The sequence below is a fragment of the Stegodyphus dumicola genome, chromosome 2 (assembly GCF_044657685.1).
Source record: "Stegodyphus dumicola isolate Sdum_Otavi_A_Nest chromosome 2, ASM4465768v1".
Taxonomy (NCBI): Eukaryota; Metazoa; Arthropoda; class Arachnida; order Araneae; family Eresidae; genus Stegodyphus; species Stegodyphus dumicola.
The window spans coordinates 22,481,785-22,502,328 of record NC_140769.1 but is presented as its reverse complement, the minus strand read 5'-3'; the positions used below and the strand labels follow the sequence as shown (position 1 = coordinate 22,502,328).

General features: G+C 31.4%; 1 protein-coding gene across 1 annotated transcript in view; it reads right to left on the bottom strand.

The window, feature by feature from the left end:
* Positions 1 to 20,544, bottom strand: part of LOC118197896 (glutamate receptor ionotropic, kainate 2-like) — a 533,731-nt gene that overhangs the window by 308,187 nt on the left and 205,000 nt on the right. The window contains exon 3 of the mRNA XM_085809703.1: positions 6,379 to 6,636. Coding sequence (XP_085665829.1) covers positions 6,379 to 6,636 — 258 coding nt within the window. The remainder of the gene's footprint in view (positions 1 to 6,378; positions 6,637 to 20,544) is intronic.

Below are 20,544 nucleotides of genomic sequence, written 5' to 3'. Positions count from 1 at the left end.
TTTGTACTTCCTCCGAAGTTTTCTATATTTTTCAATTCCATATTTCTTATAATTCCCCGAAGAAATTTTCTTTCTCCAAAATGTCTGGGTATTCCAGATTCCTTTGAAATAAAAATAAAAATTCGTTTCTTTTACAAGTCTGTTTTCTTTCCCTTTATCACCTGTTAAACGGGTAAAAGAGATGATGGACCGAATATAGAGATGTAACAAATTCTGAATTTTGTCTAAATTCGAGACCTAAAATGATTTTAAATTACTTTATTTGCTCGCCTATTACCCCCCCCGTTTTAATTAATTTTATTCTTCAAAAGACGAGAGGGGAAAATTTTTCAAGTAACTTCATATCCGAAGAACGCGGCTGCAATGTGAAAAAAACAGATGAAAAGCAGTCACACATAAGTTCTTAAACGAATGTATAGTAAAATTGATTCTGACGGATATTGAATCGATATCTGACAGTAATTGAGACGGATGTGTCACATGCATGAGTCTTGGCCGCGATTCCCAGGAAGAAAAAAAGGAGAAAGTTTGCAAGCAAAATACCCAGATATCCGGAAAACTGCATATATTTTCATTAGATAAGCCTTAATGAGCTAAACCGTAAATAATAGAAATAAGTTGAAATCACATGTTTGGAAACTGTGAGGATACCTGCCTAGTCTGGCTAGCTTAACTAAGAATCTGCACAAGATAATAAATGATAGAACTTAATAATGCAAGAGGAATAAGTACAAGGGATTCATAAGGCATTTCAAATAATAAATACAAGGTAAAAAAAAAATGACAAAATGCAAGTTGAAAATAAGAGTAAATAGAAATTTAGTTGCAAAAACTACTAAGCGATTTAAATTGAAATAATTATAATTATTTAAAGCCTTGAAATAGATAAATTCTAATTACAGAATGCTAATTACAGAAGTCTTTACGAAACCTAAACGTGTGGTACTTGAGACTTTAGACACATCAACTGATATTACAAAAATCCTATTCATTCCTCAAATAGACTCCGAATTTTTGATTTAAAATGTTTCACAGGTAGATTCGAAAAAATGTCGAGAAGATTGAGCTTTTCAATCTTGAAACGTTTTTTCCTAACATTTCATCACTAGTAAAATATCTGGATAAATATTCATACGGATAGGTATGAAAAGGATGAAAGCTATCGACAAATATTTAGCTTCCATTTTTAACCGAAAACGGCGTTAACCCGAATGGGCTATTAGTTTGGAAATGATATTTTGCGCCATCCACTCTAAACCGCGAATCACTTTTCAATTTATTGCCACCAAATATTATCGCCCTGTATTATCTTAAAAAAATTAAATAATGAAGAATCTGCATAGTTCTTCTGTATGTCCTGCATAGCTTCTGTTTGTTCTGCATAATCTGCATACTTCTTCTATATGTTCTGCATAGTTTCTGTATATTCTGCATAATCTGCATAGTTATGAACAATTTTAACAATGTTTCCCTCCGAACACTGGCAGATTGAATCCCGAATTTTATATTTCACATTTTGTAAAGGTTTAATGAATTGTTCATTAACAAACTCAACGACTTAAAAGCGAGCAGGGGCAAAACTACACAGAATGGTATACATTTTATCTCCAGCGCGCTAGACTGTCTGTAGGACACTTCAAATATAAGCTATTTTTAAATAGTTTGTGATTTTTATTGTTGAATTGAATTTTAAGTGGCGTAAGTACGAAGAACGTGATATTTCATAAATAAAATTCACATACATTTGCCCACCTATTAGGTGCCTACACAATGAAGTGACTACTGCTTCTGGCCTTAGTAGCGGCCAACACTTTTAACGGCTAGGGATCACCATTGGAAATTTTAAATATGTTCGTATTCATACATAAATTCTTTATACTGTTTTTCGAATCGGGGATTAACTTCGAATTTTCGTTCTATAGCAACTTATAATTTTTGCAACTTAAGAGATTGGTACCACTTTCGCATAACACAGCTTCAGATGCTGTTTGTGAAATGGATGTTTTACAACAAATCGAACATTTTAATTAAAAGAATAAGTATTTTGGAAATATAATTCCCAAAATTGTTCCTTAGATGTCAGACGTTCATTTTTCCCAACCTCGTTAACTTCCTCCATTTACCAGTAACGATTTAATTCTTAATCAATATTTAAATTACCTTCCAATTTTATGAAGCGTGAATTAGCTGTTTTTTGGAAACTTTGTATTAGTCCAAACTTTTACAGCAATTACACAACCGAAAATCATATTTTGAGCTACATGTTCATTTTTCAAATCATACATTTGACCACAATTTTAGACAAGAAAAAATTGTCAGCTTCTAAATTCAAATCAGGTTTTTTGGAGCAAGTCAAATTTGGATCCAGTACCGGAATAAATTTGACATATTTTACATTGTAATGACTTTCACTAATGACTTGTTGCTGCAATGGCAAAGTCTATCTAACGCAGGGATGGGCAAACATTTTCGGTCGTGGGCCAAAAATCGAAAAAAGAGTTTGGCGGGCCAAGATAAATTTTTCTACAAATTTTAAAACTATATACAAGCATTACAATTTAAGTATGTTAATGAGATGAATGAAACTGTAATTTCATTTTTAAAAGTTCCTTATATTGAGGTTCGAAGTGAGACGTACTGATTCTAAGGAGCGACGTTAAATGCTCATCTGTCAGTCTACTTCTGAAATAATTCGTTCTAGGGTTTATACTTGAAAACACTTGTTCCCATATAATTAAGATATAAGATGATTATATAAGATGAAGTTAATCTTGTTCCCATATATAAGATGAAACAAACATAGCACTGATTTCCTGGGTATGAGATATTATATTTGGGAAACTTAATTTCGATAAAGATTTATAAAACTCTAACTTTAGTATATTTAGAAACAACTGCTTGAGATGATTGTTAGATTGCAACTCAATTAATTCAAGCTGCAAATCTGACATCACTGCTTCACAATTTACGTTGAAAGACATGGTAAAAATACCCAATCCTGTTTGAATGTCACTGAAATCTTAAAATCTTTGTTCGAACTCAAAATGCAGTTTTTTTCAAGCCATCTTCATGATTCTTAAGCTTTTCTTCATTTAATGAGGGTATTGAATTTAACATCGGGAAATGAGACAAGTCGTTCTTAGCTAGCTGTCCAGCAAACATATTAAGTTTTAAGTTCAGATTAAGTATTTTCTAAGAGGTCTAATTTACCTATATTGGGTTCCCACATGTCTGCTCCCCGAGAAAGAGATAACGCTTGTTAGCGCCAATTTGCAGCTATAGCTAACAAAGAACATCCGCTTTTAACACTTTATGAAAGCTGCCTGTGCTTGCTATTTCCGTCAAGTTATGTTTTATAGAACAAAAATAGAGAAAGTAAGATCATCAGTCCTTCGAAAAAAAGGAAGGGGAGGAGAACTAATATTTAAAAAAGTAGAAAAGGAGATGGATATATAATATATAAATATATATTTCTTTTAATTTTCCTCGGACCGGCAAATTAAAATTTTATCCGCGGGTCGGATAGAATCTTACGGCGGGCCATAGTTTGCCCATCCCTTACCTAAAATATATGCGTTAAACATCAATTATTTCGCTGTTTAACTTTGATCCAATTTTTAAACTAATGGAGACTTGGTGGCTGGCATTCCGCCAATTCCGCAAGAAGTAAGCCATGATTTCTCCTTAACTCTGATGTATTGAAGAACGCTTGGAATGTTTCATATTCTTAAGAGCTCTGTTGTTCTGGTCTAAGTCATGGACTATAAGAAAGACAGAATAAAGTTGATAGAGTATAAATAATAATTGTTTTAGCATCAGAGTATAAAAAAATGATATTTTACATCAAGTCAATGAATACTATGGGAATTACAAAAACTGTAGAAAAAGTGTCGTTCATGTTATTGATATATTTTTTCCAGCTTTTAACATACTTATTTTCCAATAATAAATCACAAATTACAACGCACGTTTTGTACGCATTGCAATTGCATCGTCAGTTGAAATGATGGCAGTTGAATTACTTAATACGAACTTTTGCTCTCCATTCCTATTTCGGTACACTCAAATATAAACTGTTGAAACGAGTTCTCTATACTCTTTCCCTAATACGGAGGCAAATTTGACCAATTTCGATTAATTGCATTGCTTCTATGTAGATAAAATTAATATTGCATAAATTTATAACTTGGGGCTTATTTAAATTGGTTAAATTATTGACATTTTTCATATTACGTAAACTAATCAAGCAAACGAGAGTTTACATAGAAACTCTTTATTTTAAAGTTTTACTGGTGGATTCTATTCGGCCTACAGTGTTAGTCACTGTTGTCCACACGTTTCAATTTTACCATACTTGTTTCAACTTTAGTTGCATCTTAAATTTCAAAACTTGTCTTCTTATATCGATCGAAGATTCTGATTTAAATTTTTTAATTGTTTGCATCTTTTATTACAACAAAACACACTTGTACAAGTTGCCGAAGAAAATGAATAGTTTGATGTATTCAACTCACGCACAGTATCTAAATTTTTATAAAATTTGTGGTTAGCAATTTATAATCGGAAAAAAAAACGTGTTTCAAACAAAACTCCACATAAATGTTTTCTAGCTTTCAAAATGAATTTAAACGAAATTCATTTTTCAGAATCATTTAAAATAGCTGCGATTAGTTATCAAATAAACGTATGTACAAAGCTAAATAGAACACAATAAGCTATTTTAAACTACATAAACAGAATTTGAAAAATGCATAACAACGGACTTACTCTCAGATTTTAGTGGAAATGTTTCTCGAGCACAAGAAAGAGTAGAATTCCCAACATTCGCATTAAGGGAAAAACAAAAGAATTAAATGGAAGGTAATGTATCGTTAAGCATTTAACTCATCTCCCTAATCCGTTTTAGTGAAATTTTATGTTATGGATATAATCGTGAATGTTTGTTTTCCTAGATAATTGAAAATTTTGCATTCGTTTCTTTTACTAAAACAAAAAATATAAAAAGGAAAACATACCCCAGTTTAAAATAAAAATACGAATTATTAAATTGAATAATGGAAAATAGTTTATAAAATAAAAATACTTCATAATGACTTTTCTAAAAGCTTCTAGCAACTGAAACCAATTTTACGTTTATATTATTTTTACTACCAATAAATTTAAGACAGCTTGTAAAGATTTTCCGTACAGTTTCTAGAAATTGAAAAAAGAAATATTTTTATTTAATTTTACGAGTAATTAACAATATTAATTATTCCTTTTTTGTAAATTATTTTACGTTTACAAATATGCTTTATTTTTATGTGTAATGTTCCAGGTGCTATTTTAAAACCTAACTCATCTACTGCTATGGCAAAACACATGCATATGTTAAGCTTGACAGAGCTCTGTATGCGACATATGGCAATCTATGTAAAAGTCACAGAAGTCATACATAATAAGCTGATTTACTACGTAAGTTTCTTACGTTAATAAACTAGTTATTTGGAGTTTGACATATAGTATAACTTCTTTTTGTATTCTTGTCTAAAATGAAAATTAACTTTGGAAGTATGTAAACTGAAGGTTTTTAATCTTAAAACTTCTTACATTCGCATCTGCTGTTAGGTTTTTACCAGTTCTATGTAAAAGCGATATTCTGACTTTTGAGCAATCTCACCAGCCCATGCTTTAAACTTAAGCTCTGGTAAAGTATTTGAGCCCGATTGTTTCTTATTTGATTGAATTAGTAGCCTTGCACTATGTGACACACGTTTGAGTTTTATTGTCTCTTACTTAATTTGAATAGCTACGGTTTATGGTTTGTCTGTAGCAGAAGTTGAGCGTTTTGTGTTCAGTTCGGATTAAATAAAAAATTTTATTTTAAAATCTTTTTCAGTACAGTGTGACTATTTAAGTCGTAGTGATACTTGCCTATATCTTCTATTAGGGAGTTCTACAGGAGTTGATTTGAGTTTCCATATCAATACCAACTCAACAACTAAAATCATAACAAATTAAGATGTGTATAGTAAATGTAACCTTAGAGAAAAAAATTTAATACTGTTATCGGACAGAAAATGTTACACTTCCAATTCAGGACATCAGATAAGAGACACCAGTGGAACATTTTAATAATTTACTATCCTAAATTAAGTATTCAGAGTATCTCTCAGGAACGGCTCAACGATTCCATGCTCGAATAACTTTCCATGTAGCTGGTTTCAGCAGGAGTTGTCAAGCGAACCATTGTAGTTTGAATTCTATGACACATTGAAGTCAAATTGAATACTCCTTGTATATGTCCCGTATTTTCTTGCTGCTTCCTTGTTAATATCTTAATAGATATTCAGCTTGATTCATTAACAATTAAATTAATAAATAAGATTGATAACTTACATCTGGCGTCTTTATAAATGATGGTGAAGGACTTCCAGCCTCTCGATTTCACAAAGTCTCTGTAGGCTTTACTTAAGGCACTATCCGGTGGATGCAAATGTAAAGTATAACTCCTGTGAGGCACCTGTTTGACAGTAGGTGGCGCTGTGCTCAAGTGGGGAACGTTCATGGTGGTACAGGTGGATTGAACCACAGGAAGTTTGGACGGAATATGTGGACCCACGATTGCCAAAGTACCGACGTCGATTTGGCCGCACACTGTGGAATATACAATACAGATATCAAAAACAGCATTTGCATCAAACGTTAAAAAGTAAATAAATAAAATTTAATTTTCTAATTTATATTATTCTTAAAAGAGTATTGTTGCATGTGAGTTATAAATTATCTCATGCCCTATGATTAAGATGTTTGTAATCCATTTTTAACTACTTGTTGATAAACTTTCAAGTTCAAATTTCGTACACATATTGTTTGTGAATGATAAAAGGCGGTAAAGCGGAAATTTCTATATTTTATTTAAACGTTACGTTATAATGAAACGATTTATTGTCCCTATCTTTGTTTATCTATTGAAGAATATTATTGTTTGCACCATTGGATAGAAAGAGGAAAAAATTTTTAAATCGTCTGTTGTACTGACGTTTTACATAACAGAGTTGTTGCAAGTAAATAATGACTACTCATTGTTGAAAAATAATTTTCCAATTGAATAATTGACGGGTAACGTGTCATTGAGATAAAAAAAATTGATGTGTACACCACATGACTTCGTTGTGAGGAATATTAAATTATCCTTTTTTTTTTACTGCATTTCGTTTTTAAACTTATTTCCTCGAATTTCACTAGAGATATATTTCTCATTCAATTAATTTAGTCCTCACTTCGCGACAAGGTAAAAATAGATAAAACCTCAAAATAGCTTTATTAAGAATTGAAAAATATAGAAAAATATCAAACATAAAGGCAGTTAAGATATTTAAAGAACAATTTTAACAATTATAATTAGAGCAAAACAAGCAATTCGGCCAACGGGCAAGAAGGCAGATTTTCGGTGCACAAAACTGAAAGTTTACTTTTGGTCTCACTTGCCAAAAGACACTGAAGGCATAGAAACTGACTTAGTTTGTGATAGACACTATGATGAGTCAAAATATGGGATAATTTAATAACTATAATATTAATTCCAGGATGGATTAAGCATGATTTAATTCGCAATATTAAAAGACATTATCTTTGTTGATGCGAAGCTTAGTTTCTCTAGATTGGCAAAAAATCCACTATTCTGCTAAGTTTCAAATGCAAACAGATATGGCTGCTATGGGGAAAAAATTATTCTCAACCACACTTAAGCAAATTTAAATTTAAAATTGTTCATAATTCTAAAACTATTGCGTGGAAGTTAACAAAAGCATAAAAACCTTAACCGAAAGATAAGAACAACATAATTCAGTCATTTTTAAAGCACAAAATGCACAATTTATAACATATAAGAATAAAATATCTGAGCTCAGTGAGCAGAGTAACAGAGTGGATATATATATATACTAGAAAGCCCGGCGGTTCTAGATACTATAAATTGTAATTAAAATGATTCTGCTAATTTAAACTGAATTACCCAGGGCAAATTAGCAAAGGTGTCTGCTAATTTGAACAGGCGGCGAGGACGCTCCTTTGCTTACTGCCCCACGGGGTACCCCCTTCTACTTGCTTAATTACTTGCTAATTGTAGAGTGCAATGAAGGAAACCACTGGCGGTACAAATCTTAAGAGCCCACCGCTAGCTCAATCAATAAAGTTGATTTAAATAATGAAATGTTAATTCACATGTCAAATATCTCTTTGTACAGAACATTTCTTGTGTAGATCTCTCCATCATTTTTAAGCTCACCTTGCAGAGGACCATCCATTATTTTTAATTTTACGTCCGTTATTTCACGAACTCTTAAACAGGCAACATAAAGTTGACCATGTTCAAATGCAGGTTCAGGTAAAAATATGCCAACATGCTTAAGTGTTTGGCCCTGAAACTTCTGGATGTTCATAACAGAGGCGAGTTTTACAGGAGATTGTCTACGTCTGAATTGAAACGGCAACCCTGTGCCGTGGCAACTTCAGCCCATTGGCTAGTACACTTAGGCAAGCGACCAATAAACTATCGGTGACAAACAGACACTTAAGTCGCATATATATATGGGGTGAAGTAACATCATTTCCTCCGAAACGGCTGGCTCCCGGGCTTAGCGAAGCACAGCGTTGGATTCCGCAGGTCCGTGGTACGCCATTTTGACCGTTCGCGTCTTCTTCAGACTTTAATTAGCCGAGATATTAATTAAAAACTAATTTCCCCCTACGTTTTCCCTATAATCTCCACTTTCTTTCTTGGGTTTTCCCTATTAGAGGGATTTGGCTACGTGCCAAATTCTTTTTTCTCGAATATCTACGGAACGGGGCCGAATTGAAATTCGAGACGCGTATACTCGGATTCCAAAAAATTCTCCGAATCCATCGATACGGTTCTCATCTTCGTACGACTTTAATCGGCCGAGATATTAATTAAAAACTGCAGAAACGTTAATTTCCGTGCTAATTTTTCCGAGTGGCAACATCAAACTATCGGCGACACACACTTTAGCTCCTTATATATATAAAGATATATATAAGATAAAGATATAGATATATTTATATAATTTTAGTGCGGCCGATTGCCATCTAGAAGGGAGGTGTACAACTACAGCAGTCCTATATACAAAATTTCAGCGTTCTGAGGCTATTCGATTTTAAGTTATCCGAGATATATACTACATATTTACATACATTCAGACGCCACGAAAAAGTATCTTCTGAATCCATTTTAAATTAGTTTTATAATTCGTTTTGGGAAGAAAGTCCTGTATTCTGTCCTTATGTACAGATGTCACGCACAAACATCGTTAAATTGCATTCGCAGTGGTCAAAATGGATATTTTTGTTTAAATAGGGTACTCGGAATAATTCGGGATTACAATACTTCTTTTACGTCGTACAAGGAAGCAAAGAAGAACTAAAATATTAAATAAAATATGCTTTTATTAAAAATGCATGAAATAATTAATGAAGCAAAAGGCAAAAAATAATTTATCTAACAGGAGCAACAGATTAAACAAGTCTATTTACAATATTTTTCCGATTGTATCATTAATAACAAAAGCACGGGCTCCTAAACAACGGATTAGATTAACAGAATTCATTAACAAAAGTAAAAGCTATTATTACTTCAAAGTGGCAATTTGCCCAGAAGGGCTATTAATTTTGTTTCGGCATTTTGCTTTGGCTAAACGGCGTTTCACTTTTCAAATTGTTGGCACCAACTATTTAGTGTCTTGCATTATATTTAAAGAAATTAAATAATGATGAATCTGAATAAATGTAAGTATGTTTCTCGCTTTGTAAAAAAAAGAACGGTACCTAGAGATATCAAATTTTGAATAACGTAGTCCTTTATTCGAATATGGCCTTCTGGAAACCCAAATTTGGAATTTGTTTTAATATCTATTTCAAATTTTGTAAAACTTTAATGAATTCGCTATTAATAAACTCAACTATTTCAAAGCGAGCAATGGCAACACTCTACGGGATTTGTTTTTTCCTCCGACGCGCGAAACTGCCTAAGTAACACAGCAACGTCGTAACGACGTTGCAAACTCGTCGTAGATGTCGTTGCAATATGTCGTCTTTAAGACGCCCAGATGTCCGCGAGCATCCACTGTTTTGCAACCGTTGCAAAGACGTCTTTGCAGATGAGGTTTTTGTCGCATAGAGGTCGTTAATGCGTCTTTCGCAGGTGATATTTTGGTTGTGAAAATATCGTATCACGACGTCTTAAAGACGCCTAAATGTTCGCAAAATTTCGCCTTTTTGCAACTGTTGTGAAATGTCGTTATTATGTCCTTGTGTTACATATTGATTGATGAAGAAAGATAAGCTTAATAATTAATATATTTTTCTTCCTTTTTAAAATTTTGTATTCCTTGTATTTATCTAAAGTTTAAATATTTTAGCATTTCCTGAAATTCAGAAGATAATACAATTCTTCCTCTTTAGACTAAATATGCATAATTAATAATAGCCTTAATTATTTTCAATACTTTAAAGTTTTTAAATTTCTCTTTAGACTAAATTTGCATAATTAATAATATCCTTAATTATTTTCAGTACTTAATCTATATTTTTTAAATAATCTAAATTCCAAGTTACGATAATTTAAGATTTCATCATATTTTTTCCTTAAGTGAGACTAATTATGAAAGTAGTTGTTATAAATATATAACATTAATAGTAGGTTTTAAGTAAATAAAACTCAATTAGACCTAAATAAAAGTAACGATACATACGTGGGTGGCGTTTCTGATAACAGCATTATCACATTTATTTCTGTTAAACTTCAGAAGCATTGAAAATTGACCCTGTCATGATAAATTAGAAAGCGGTTCTTAAGGTAATATAATCAGTATTTTATTTAAAGTATAAATTTATTCGCGTTGTACAGTAAAAAATATAACAATTAACTTCTATATCTTCAAGATATACAAATGAAAGACAGTATAAAGTAGTTCATAAATGTGATCAAAAATATACCTAAATCTAATAACTTCTCATATTCATGTCTAAAATGAAATAATAACCTAACAAACAACATACATGACAGCACTATTTAAGAAAAAACATGAACTAGGAGTGTTTAAAAGTATAAATAGCAGAAGGAAGGTAACAGAACTAAAATTTACAATTAATAAAAAAAATTGTGTTTTTTAAAAGTAAGCAATTAAAAGTGCAATAATTATGGATCACAGTATTTACTAGTAATGCTGATGTTTCATAACACCATCTCTTTCGATCATATGTAAATGTATTTATTTACTATTCGTTTCTACATTTTAGAATCGTGATAGATTACAATGATCATTTCATGCACTTTTTATAATCAATAGCTTTTATTTGGATACTGTACAGAAATAATTTAAATAATATAGTATACGATAGTAAGCAAAGTACGTTAAAGCTCTTCGTTAAATAGCACACGATGAAACTTTTTGCATTATTATGAATTTCTTTGTTATCATACGCACGTAAAATGTAAGCGAAGAAAATATAATATATTTAAGTTTAATAAAGAATAAAACTTAATTTCCAACATTCATTTATTGAGATAATCTAATAGACATACATAACAGCAATATTTAAAAAAACGCGAATTACACAGTGTTTTGAAGAAAGCTACCAAACGACAAGTAATACAACTGCAATTTACAATCAATAAAAAAATATTTAGTGTTTTTAAAATTACACACTTAAATATCGCATAATTATGGATTATAATATTTCACACTAATTCTATAACACTATTTTCTCGATCATATGAGGAAAGTCTGAGCACCAACCTGTTCGTTTAATATGAGTGATATACGATATAGCACTTAATACGTTATAACCGAATCCATGTATCCAAATATAACGATAATCCGTGTATCCAACTTTTGCACCGCTGGAGCCACTGAAGATTGGAAAACCACAATATAATTTTAATCACCGGAAGGTCATAAAACACCAACCCCTATTTCACTGTAAGACGTAGCACATTGCATTTTAGAGAAGATATTCACAAACAAAATAAGCAAAAATTCGGCATTACCACCTTGATTTCTCCTCAATTCATAACAAACTGCCATCATTATATTCTTTTCCATCGTTCTCTTGCTGTATTGAAGCTCTCCAGTATTGAATTCCGACGGTGAATTATAAAACCGCAAAGAAAATATTTTTGAAAGTAAAATGGAGTCTGAAACTATTGCCCCGTTAACTGACTTGTTCGAATTTGGCAGCTAGCCAAAGCGCGCAAGCCTCGACCTCAGATGTTCCTTTATATAATCATATAATCATCTAGGATTTTATATGTACATGGAATGACAATCTCTCGAACAGCAGTTCAGTCTAAACTTTTCAGCGGTTTATATATACTAGGGCATTAAATCTTTCGAGGGTTCGTCTGATAATTTAATAGAATCTTTTTTAAATGGCATAGAATAATTATCTCAACTGAATAGAATTGCGAACAATGTTCACAAGATTATATTTACAAAAAAATATTTATCAGGCTCGCTAAAACAATTGTAATGTCAATATCGCCAAATCCCGAGTGTACCGTATACTAGGATTAAATCAAGCATTTTTAAATGCATGTAGATGGACAAAAAAGTAACAGTTCATCAGAACTTTTATAGGTAATGAATTTCGAATTTTTGTTCACATTTTAGCTACTTTTGATGTCAACATTCATTAGTAATTTGTCAAAGCCATTAATTTTGTCATTTTCGATTAAATGTGTTAATATTTCTTTCTCCTTTTCCATTAATGTTTTCGTTCTGTTTCTTCTGAGATATTTTGGACAGCCGTTAAATATGCATGGATATGCATCGTCTTTTAACATTGGACGTTTTCTCGGAATTCTTAAAATCGCCCCATTTATAATCGTGAATACATCTTTACATACAATCATATCTTCGCGAAAATTGTACTTTTTGCTCTGTATGCGGTAAAAATGTTTCATATTATGTCAGCATATTAATTCAAATAAATTCGTCCTTACTTCAAAAATAATAAATAAAGTCATATTTCAGCAGTAAAATAATTACTAACATGTGATTTGCATTGATTTCGGAAATATGATTCTTTAAAATATAATCTTAGATTAATATATTTAGATGAAATAAAGTAATGAAACATTGCAAAATAAATCTTATGCGGACTTCAGATTCTTGAAAGGGCAGATTTAGTCTCCTTTTCATTCTAAAAGTAACGCTGATGAACTATGAAAAAGATGCTAAAACGACCACGTCTAAAAGCGGTCATAGCATGACGTTTCAGCGACGTCGACAAATTGCCAAAATGCAAGAGCAAATATTTTGCATCTTTGCAGTGTTGTAAAGACGTCGTGTTACCACGACCACTTTGCAACCTCTCGGACCAGTTTGCAACGTCGTTACGACGTTGCCGTGCTACTTGGGTGTGTAGCGGATATTCAAAAGATATGCTCTTTTTAAAATATTTTATGATATTGCTGTTGAATTGAATTTTATGGTTTAAGTGAGAAGAACATGATATTTAATAAATGAAGGTAACGCACAATATGTTAGAAAAATGCCCTAGCGCACATCACTAGAATTTACTGTTCTTTGTATTAAGTTCTAGATGAATTTTCTAAAACGAATTGTTTAATCTCTTACTACCAATAGACTATATATATAATATGTTTTTCATTTTATTTCGTTAGCTATTTTATGAATTTTAAATAGATGTTTATTTTGTGAAAATTTCCTTAATTAAGACAGAAAATAAAATATAAAAATAGAAATTAAAATAATAAACAGGAAAAAATATGCTACGATCATGAATTTAGAAACATGAACAGATTATTCGTCATTTTCATTAATTTCGGATTACTAAAATTTAAACTGCTTTACAGGGACTAATTCAACATAAAATTAAATTCGAAAGAATTATACCGATGCATATTATCCTTCCGTTTCAGTGAGTTCATATAAAAGAGTGAAACTATCTGATAGGTTCACTTCTACTGCTTTAATATTTAATTATATCTGGCATATACTTATAAATAAAGTCCGTTGGCGATAAAATAATACTGAAATAAAATTGTTCAGCTTTTACTTCACAGAAATTGTGATTCTCTCAATATTTGCGAGCAATATTTCTATACTTCTGTAAAAAAATGAAAAGAATCTCTGGAAGTTATGTTTTTTCAGTACTTCCTCTATAATGTCTCTCTGAAGTCTACAGGGAAAATCGTGAGTAGAAACGATGAGGATTTAACAGTCGTTCAGACGTGATACGACCTCCATTTCGTGTTACATATAAGCCAATTTTTCAAAATATATCTTTTCAAGAAAATGCCTTTCCGCTTCATTTCTTACACAAAGCACCAAGAAGAAAAATATGGCTCGCAACTGAGTTCTTAACCAAAGGAATAAAGTTTTCGCCTCCCATGCTTTATGTTTTAGTATCAGTTTGAATGCTAACAAGGTTATTGCATCAGTCTTTCTTTAAATCTTAGTATTCTGCTTACAAAGAGTAATTTGTTTCAGAAAACTGCGCTTCTTTGTTCAAATATTTTAAAACGAAAGTATGTGTCCGTATACCACATAAATCAAACAAAAGATGTCAAATGAAATGCTGTTTGCTACAGCGCCTGGAAACTACGGCTAGAGAGGATGTTATAAAAGTAACATGACAGAATACGTTTAGGTTTTCTCATTATGCATATAAATTACATGCATTGATTTTGACGTATATATATGCTTTCTAATAACAAATCTAATAATAATCTGGGTGTTTTTAATAAACTAAAAAGTTAAGTAACGTATTTAGAAAGTTAAATGCACTTCCAAACACCTAACATCGGTATAGTCGACTAAATGAAAAACTGTATTTTTGAAAAGTAGTGAAGCTATAAGGTGAGTGAGTGAGTGCACCACTATGAAGGCTTTCGACCACGGACATGAACTAAACGGAGTTGTGCATCATAACAGAGGGAAAAAACTCCAAAGTTACAATGTTCAGTATTAAGTACTAATAGCAGTTTCTATGTTTTACAAAGTCTTACTTGTCCAAAATTTGTTCATATCATTAATCTTACTGAGTAACTGAAATAATCGCTCAGATTTATACTTCTGCATGAAAAACAAGCCTTACTGTTCTATAATTAAACTTAACAGTAGTTAAGGGATTATTTAGCTTGATAACTGGAAGAACCAAACATTATCCTCATTATCTGCTTTAAATTCTGATCATTTCAAACCTAATATTGCTCACGCTGGTTTCTGCTTAACCAGTCTTGAGAATTCCTCTATTTTACAAAGGCCTACTCTGTTTTTGAGTATTAAACGTCTACATTGCGCAGACACAGTCCGCTTGTTTCTTCAAGTGCCAGGTACTTGTATTAACAAAATGAAAATAATAATGAACCGTGTTACCTTTGTCTTCACATTCGCAGAAGGGTGTATTCCTAAATCAGAAACTGTTGTGGTATACCGGGAAGGACCACGGCCTGTCAAGAATTTCGCACTGTGAGCCTTGAGGTTAGTACGGTGTGTTAGGCTAGCACGATATCCAGTCTACCAGATTGGGTGCATGGACCTTTCCGTGTTTTTCACCATGTACCAACGTGGGTGCGAGTTGGTCAGTTTCCCTTAGAAAGCCATTCTCTCCTTCAGATAGGCTTAGCGATCTTTGCGTAAACAATAAACTAACCCAAGCCAAAACCTTTGCCCTACCCAGCCGGAATAGTGGATGGAGGAGCCTACTGCGATACCGAAGTGTCCTGTTCGAATCCCGGAGAAGGCAGGGATGTCTGTAAATTTATAGTGTTTTTGCGGCATGGGGACACTCTAAATATATAACGAACACGAAGTCTTCTCTTGTGGTTTGGTGGTAGGGGAGATCCTCGGACCATCCCCCGGGCGGGGGGCTTTTCCGAAAAATTGGGGTGGAAATAAAAGTCCAACCTTTTTGAGACTTTGACAACCATTCTTCCATGAAATACACTGACAAGACTACAAAAATGCTTCCGTGTGTTTTGTCGTATACAAATAAGCAGACAATCGATAGATCGAATAAATATGAATAAAACTAAATAATTGGGATCGATAAGTAAACTGAAATTCTTAAATGCATTTTCAGTTATATATCAATTGCATAAACTCAACCGCATTGATACTGCCTTAGTTAAAAGCATGGTCAAATTCTACATGCAAAATTCATTCGGTTTGTCTTAACATTCGAGCAAAAATTTACGACACAGAAACATATATAAATATCATTCTGCGGTTAAATGGAACAGAATTTAAATATCAAATCGATTGTTATTTTGATAATAAATGACGTAGGGTGATGTGAAACGTAAGATAAACTGAAGGAAAAAGAAACCACTTTAAAAAGTAGAAGAACACCTTTCCTTTATTAAAGAGACATGAAGAGCTAATAAATTTTAGTTTCCTTAAACGGCTCTGAAATTATTTATTTCGAGTTATTAGATTTTATTCTTTAAATTTTAACACTTTCATTAAAATATGCTAAGAAGAGTCTTTTTAAATTATCCTAATTCATGATATAATATGCTTTTGCACAGATGATCCACCAAAAGTTGAAGAAAATAGATTATGAATTCCTTTAACGAATTTAAAATATTAATTATTCCCTAAGAAATTCAATTTTATAAAGGATTTTTTAATTATACTTCTCTTTAACGCATTTTGAATCTTAAATAGCGGATCATCCTAATTATTTTAATACCAAAGGCAATCTTCATCTCTCGCCCTCTTTCTTCTGAAGCCCTCGGTCGATTTCAAACAATTCACTTTGCAAATCTTAATTCGATGGTCTCGCGCATGCTCTATGAGAGTTGATTTCTGCAGATGGAATTTTCGGTACTTTTATTCTTCCAAACTTTCCACTTGACGTGATTTGCATGGTTATTATTTTATTACGTACGATATTTTAATTCTTTAACTAATTACTTTAATGATTGGTTTAAGTCATTTTGTATCTGCATTCGTTTCAAATAATATGCATTTTCTTATGAATGTAATTAATAATTTTATTTCTGTGCATTTTCCAAATTCTAATTAGGAACTTTGGGCTTTTAATTAGCGGTGCAGCTCTTTTACTTTATTATTTTTTTCGATGTTTTAGTTTTTGTTCTGAGCATTATCCTTTGTTTTTTCTCCCGTATTTTTCCGCTAATTTTCGTAATCTAGATGTCATCGTGACGTACCTCCTTCTTATTAATTGGCTTTTTCTTATTTTTTTTTCACTTGGTTCGGCCGTTCGGAACAGCAATTGCATTTATTAAAAAAAAAAAAAAAGATCTGCTTCGTATAGTTTTATATTTTTCTGATCTTTGTTTGAACGCTTCGTATTTTACATCGAATTTCATAATTTTTGGAATTTAATTTTTCAGTAAAAACATGACTATCTTGCTTTACATTTTTCTTCTTACAGCTGCTAAATTATATTTAATTGTGATTAACGTTTTCATTTTTGCGTAAGATTTCCATTGTCCAAGTATAAGCAAAATCAAATTGATAGCTTAGCGTAGTTATATTTTAATATAATAATAGTAATATTATATTGATTTTATTAGTATGTAGTTTATTTACGTGTCTCTATTTTCTACTATTTGTTGATAATTTTACCATTTGTTGTGTCCCTCATTTTGATATTTTTAAGTTTTATCATTAAGTCTTGTAATTTTAATTATTTTGTTTATCATTAAGTCTTGTAATCTCAAACGACCTCTTTTTGTAACTTTTTTATAACTTTCTTTCCAAAACTCAGGAGTCGATTGGCATAATTGCCACGCAGTTGATTGATGTTACATTAAAAACTGCCATACTTCTAATAAGGAAATTAGATAATCTAATAAGGAAATTAGATACCGATGTTTAACTGGTTAACGTAAGGGTCGTTATTTCCATACATGCTTCTGTTTTTGTCTGATTCTTCTTTTCTTTTACATTTATTCCAGCTTGCTTTCTTCCAGAATATGTTAATGCAAAATAGAGTTACTACTGTCGGATGTTTCTCTGATTCTCTTCTGAATAATGTGTCAAATAAAATTTACAACTTGAATCACTGTCTACAAAACACGCACCCGCATATTATAAGTTAAATCTTATGAAAGGTCGCCCTGTCAAATGATAATAAGGATGTTTCAGTGATCTTGCTACATCTGACAGATAATTTCTCTCTGCAGTTATTTACGAAAGTGAAATAATATTCTAATACCAATTAGATTTGATTTTTCCTTTTTAAAAATTATGAACAATACAAGTAGCAATCAGTGCATAATTGCGATTAACACATGCGATATGCTTAAATACAACGGCTGCAATTTAACAACATATGCCACATGCGTATGTTAAGAATCGTTTTCTATATTTATTATTTACATTTTATTACATTTATTCACATTATATTTTCCATTTTTACTTCCTTGTACGAAGTAAAAAGTATTGTAATCGCGAAAGTTTCAGACAGCATATTACAGCGAAAATATCCATTTTGACCGCTCTCCAATGCAATTTAACGATGTTTTTGCGTGTTATTTGTACGTAAGAACAGAATAAAAGACTCTTTTCCTCCAAAAAAAAATTATAAAACTGCTTCAAAATGAATTCTGAAGAGAATTTTTCGTGGCGTCTGTACGAACGTACGTATCTCGCATAACTCAAAAACGAGTAGCCTCAGAGCGTTGAAATTTTGTATATAATATGGAGATGTGCACCTCGTATTTTGGTTGCAATCGACCGCACCAAATGTATATAAATATATTTACACATATATCCACTCTGTTACTCGGCTCAGTGATCTCAGTTTCTTTACTCTTATATGTTTGTAAATTGTAAACTTTTTGCTTTAAAAATGATTTAATTATGTTGTTCTTATCTTCCGGTTAAGGTTTTTATGCTTTTAGTAAATCTGTACGCAATATTTTTAGAATTATCAACAATTTTAAAGTTGTTTATGTGCCGCTAAGCCTAATACTTTTTTTGACGGCGGCCATTGCTTGTTTACATTTGAAACAGCAGAATAGTGGATTTGTCGCCAATCTAGAGAAACGTAGTTTCATAACAACAAAGATAACGCCTTCATTTATTATTGCGAATGCTTAATCCTTTCTGGAATTTTTTCGAGGAAATAAGTGTTTAAGATTTACTTCGTAATTTTTAATACAGATATTTTGAGTTTTTATGTATTTTTGCCTTGTTGCAAAGTGAGAATTGAATTAATTGAATGAGAAATACTCAATTGTCTGTGAAAAACTGTTTTTATTTTGTTTTGTTTGCTTAATTTCTTTTATACATAGCTCTAGCTTTATTATAGTATTTGAATAGAACATGTGGCAACGATTAGATAATTCTTTAAATGATATAAATTTTGTGCATTCTGAATTATAATAAGAACGAAATATAATACTGTTAAATGAACCTAGCGCCAGTGTCTCTATGGTAAACAAATAGCTTGAATTTTAAAGAATGCATTTATTCTATTGTGGTTTTTGCGCTGTTGGCGAAGTAGATTTAATTTTATCCAATAAGATTAAATGAAATACAAGAAAAAATGTGTATAATTTAATATTCCGTACAAGGAAGTCATGTGGTGTACACATCAGATTTTTATTATAACATTTATTATTCCAATTGGTAATGTTTAATTTTTAGAATTTGGCAAGTATGTTTCAGATATATTAAAAAAATGGAAGTTAAAATTAACTAAGCTGTTCTATACATGTATCTTATTTTTTTACTATACGTAAGCTTCTGTAAATAAATAATATTACAATGAATTATTGTATTACGTTAACTTTGCATGTTGATATTCAACAGCGTATTTAATTACGAATATTACTAATGTTGCAAAGCGTAATAAAACATGTTGTTAGTACTGTGAGTTTCATAAATTAATCCCGCATTATAAGCATATTTCGTGCTCATTCTGTATGTTTATGACGCTTTTAATTTTCATGTTTACAACCTGAAACTTGTTTCGTGTTCTAAATTAATTATCCATTCAAAATTAAACAAAGAAATTTAAAATAATGCTGAATTTTCATTGAAAATCTCTGAATGCATGTGTTTCTCTACCGTTTGGTTAATGATTCTTGTTTATCTGTTAGTTGAGAACCCTGTAAAATAATAATAATTCATATGTGTACACCAGAGAAGTGTTTGCTTGTGAAGTTTTTATTTCTTCCTCTATAATAGCAAATACAGTTTACTGTTTCCTATGAATAATACAGACCAGCACACTTAAAACAATACGTGGGTGTAAGAAAAGAAGACACGAAGAAACCTTGTTGTAAACATCACTTAAATTGAAAGAGAAAGAAAACCCAGAAACTGCAATGAGTTTGCAATGAAACTAAATTTTCAATTTCAATGGGAATCTATTTTTAAGGCAGCGTAAGCAGATTAATTATAACTCTGACGGAAAGAACAAAACTGTTTTCATGCAAATCACTTTCTAAATATAGTAATTTAAATAAATTTGAACAAAACTGTTTTCATGCAAATTTGTTTATAATCTAGAAATTCTAACTTTAAATAAATTTAT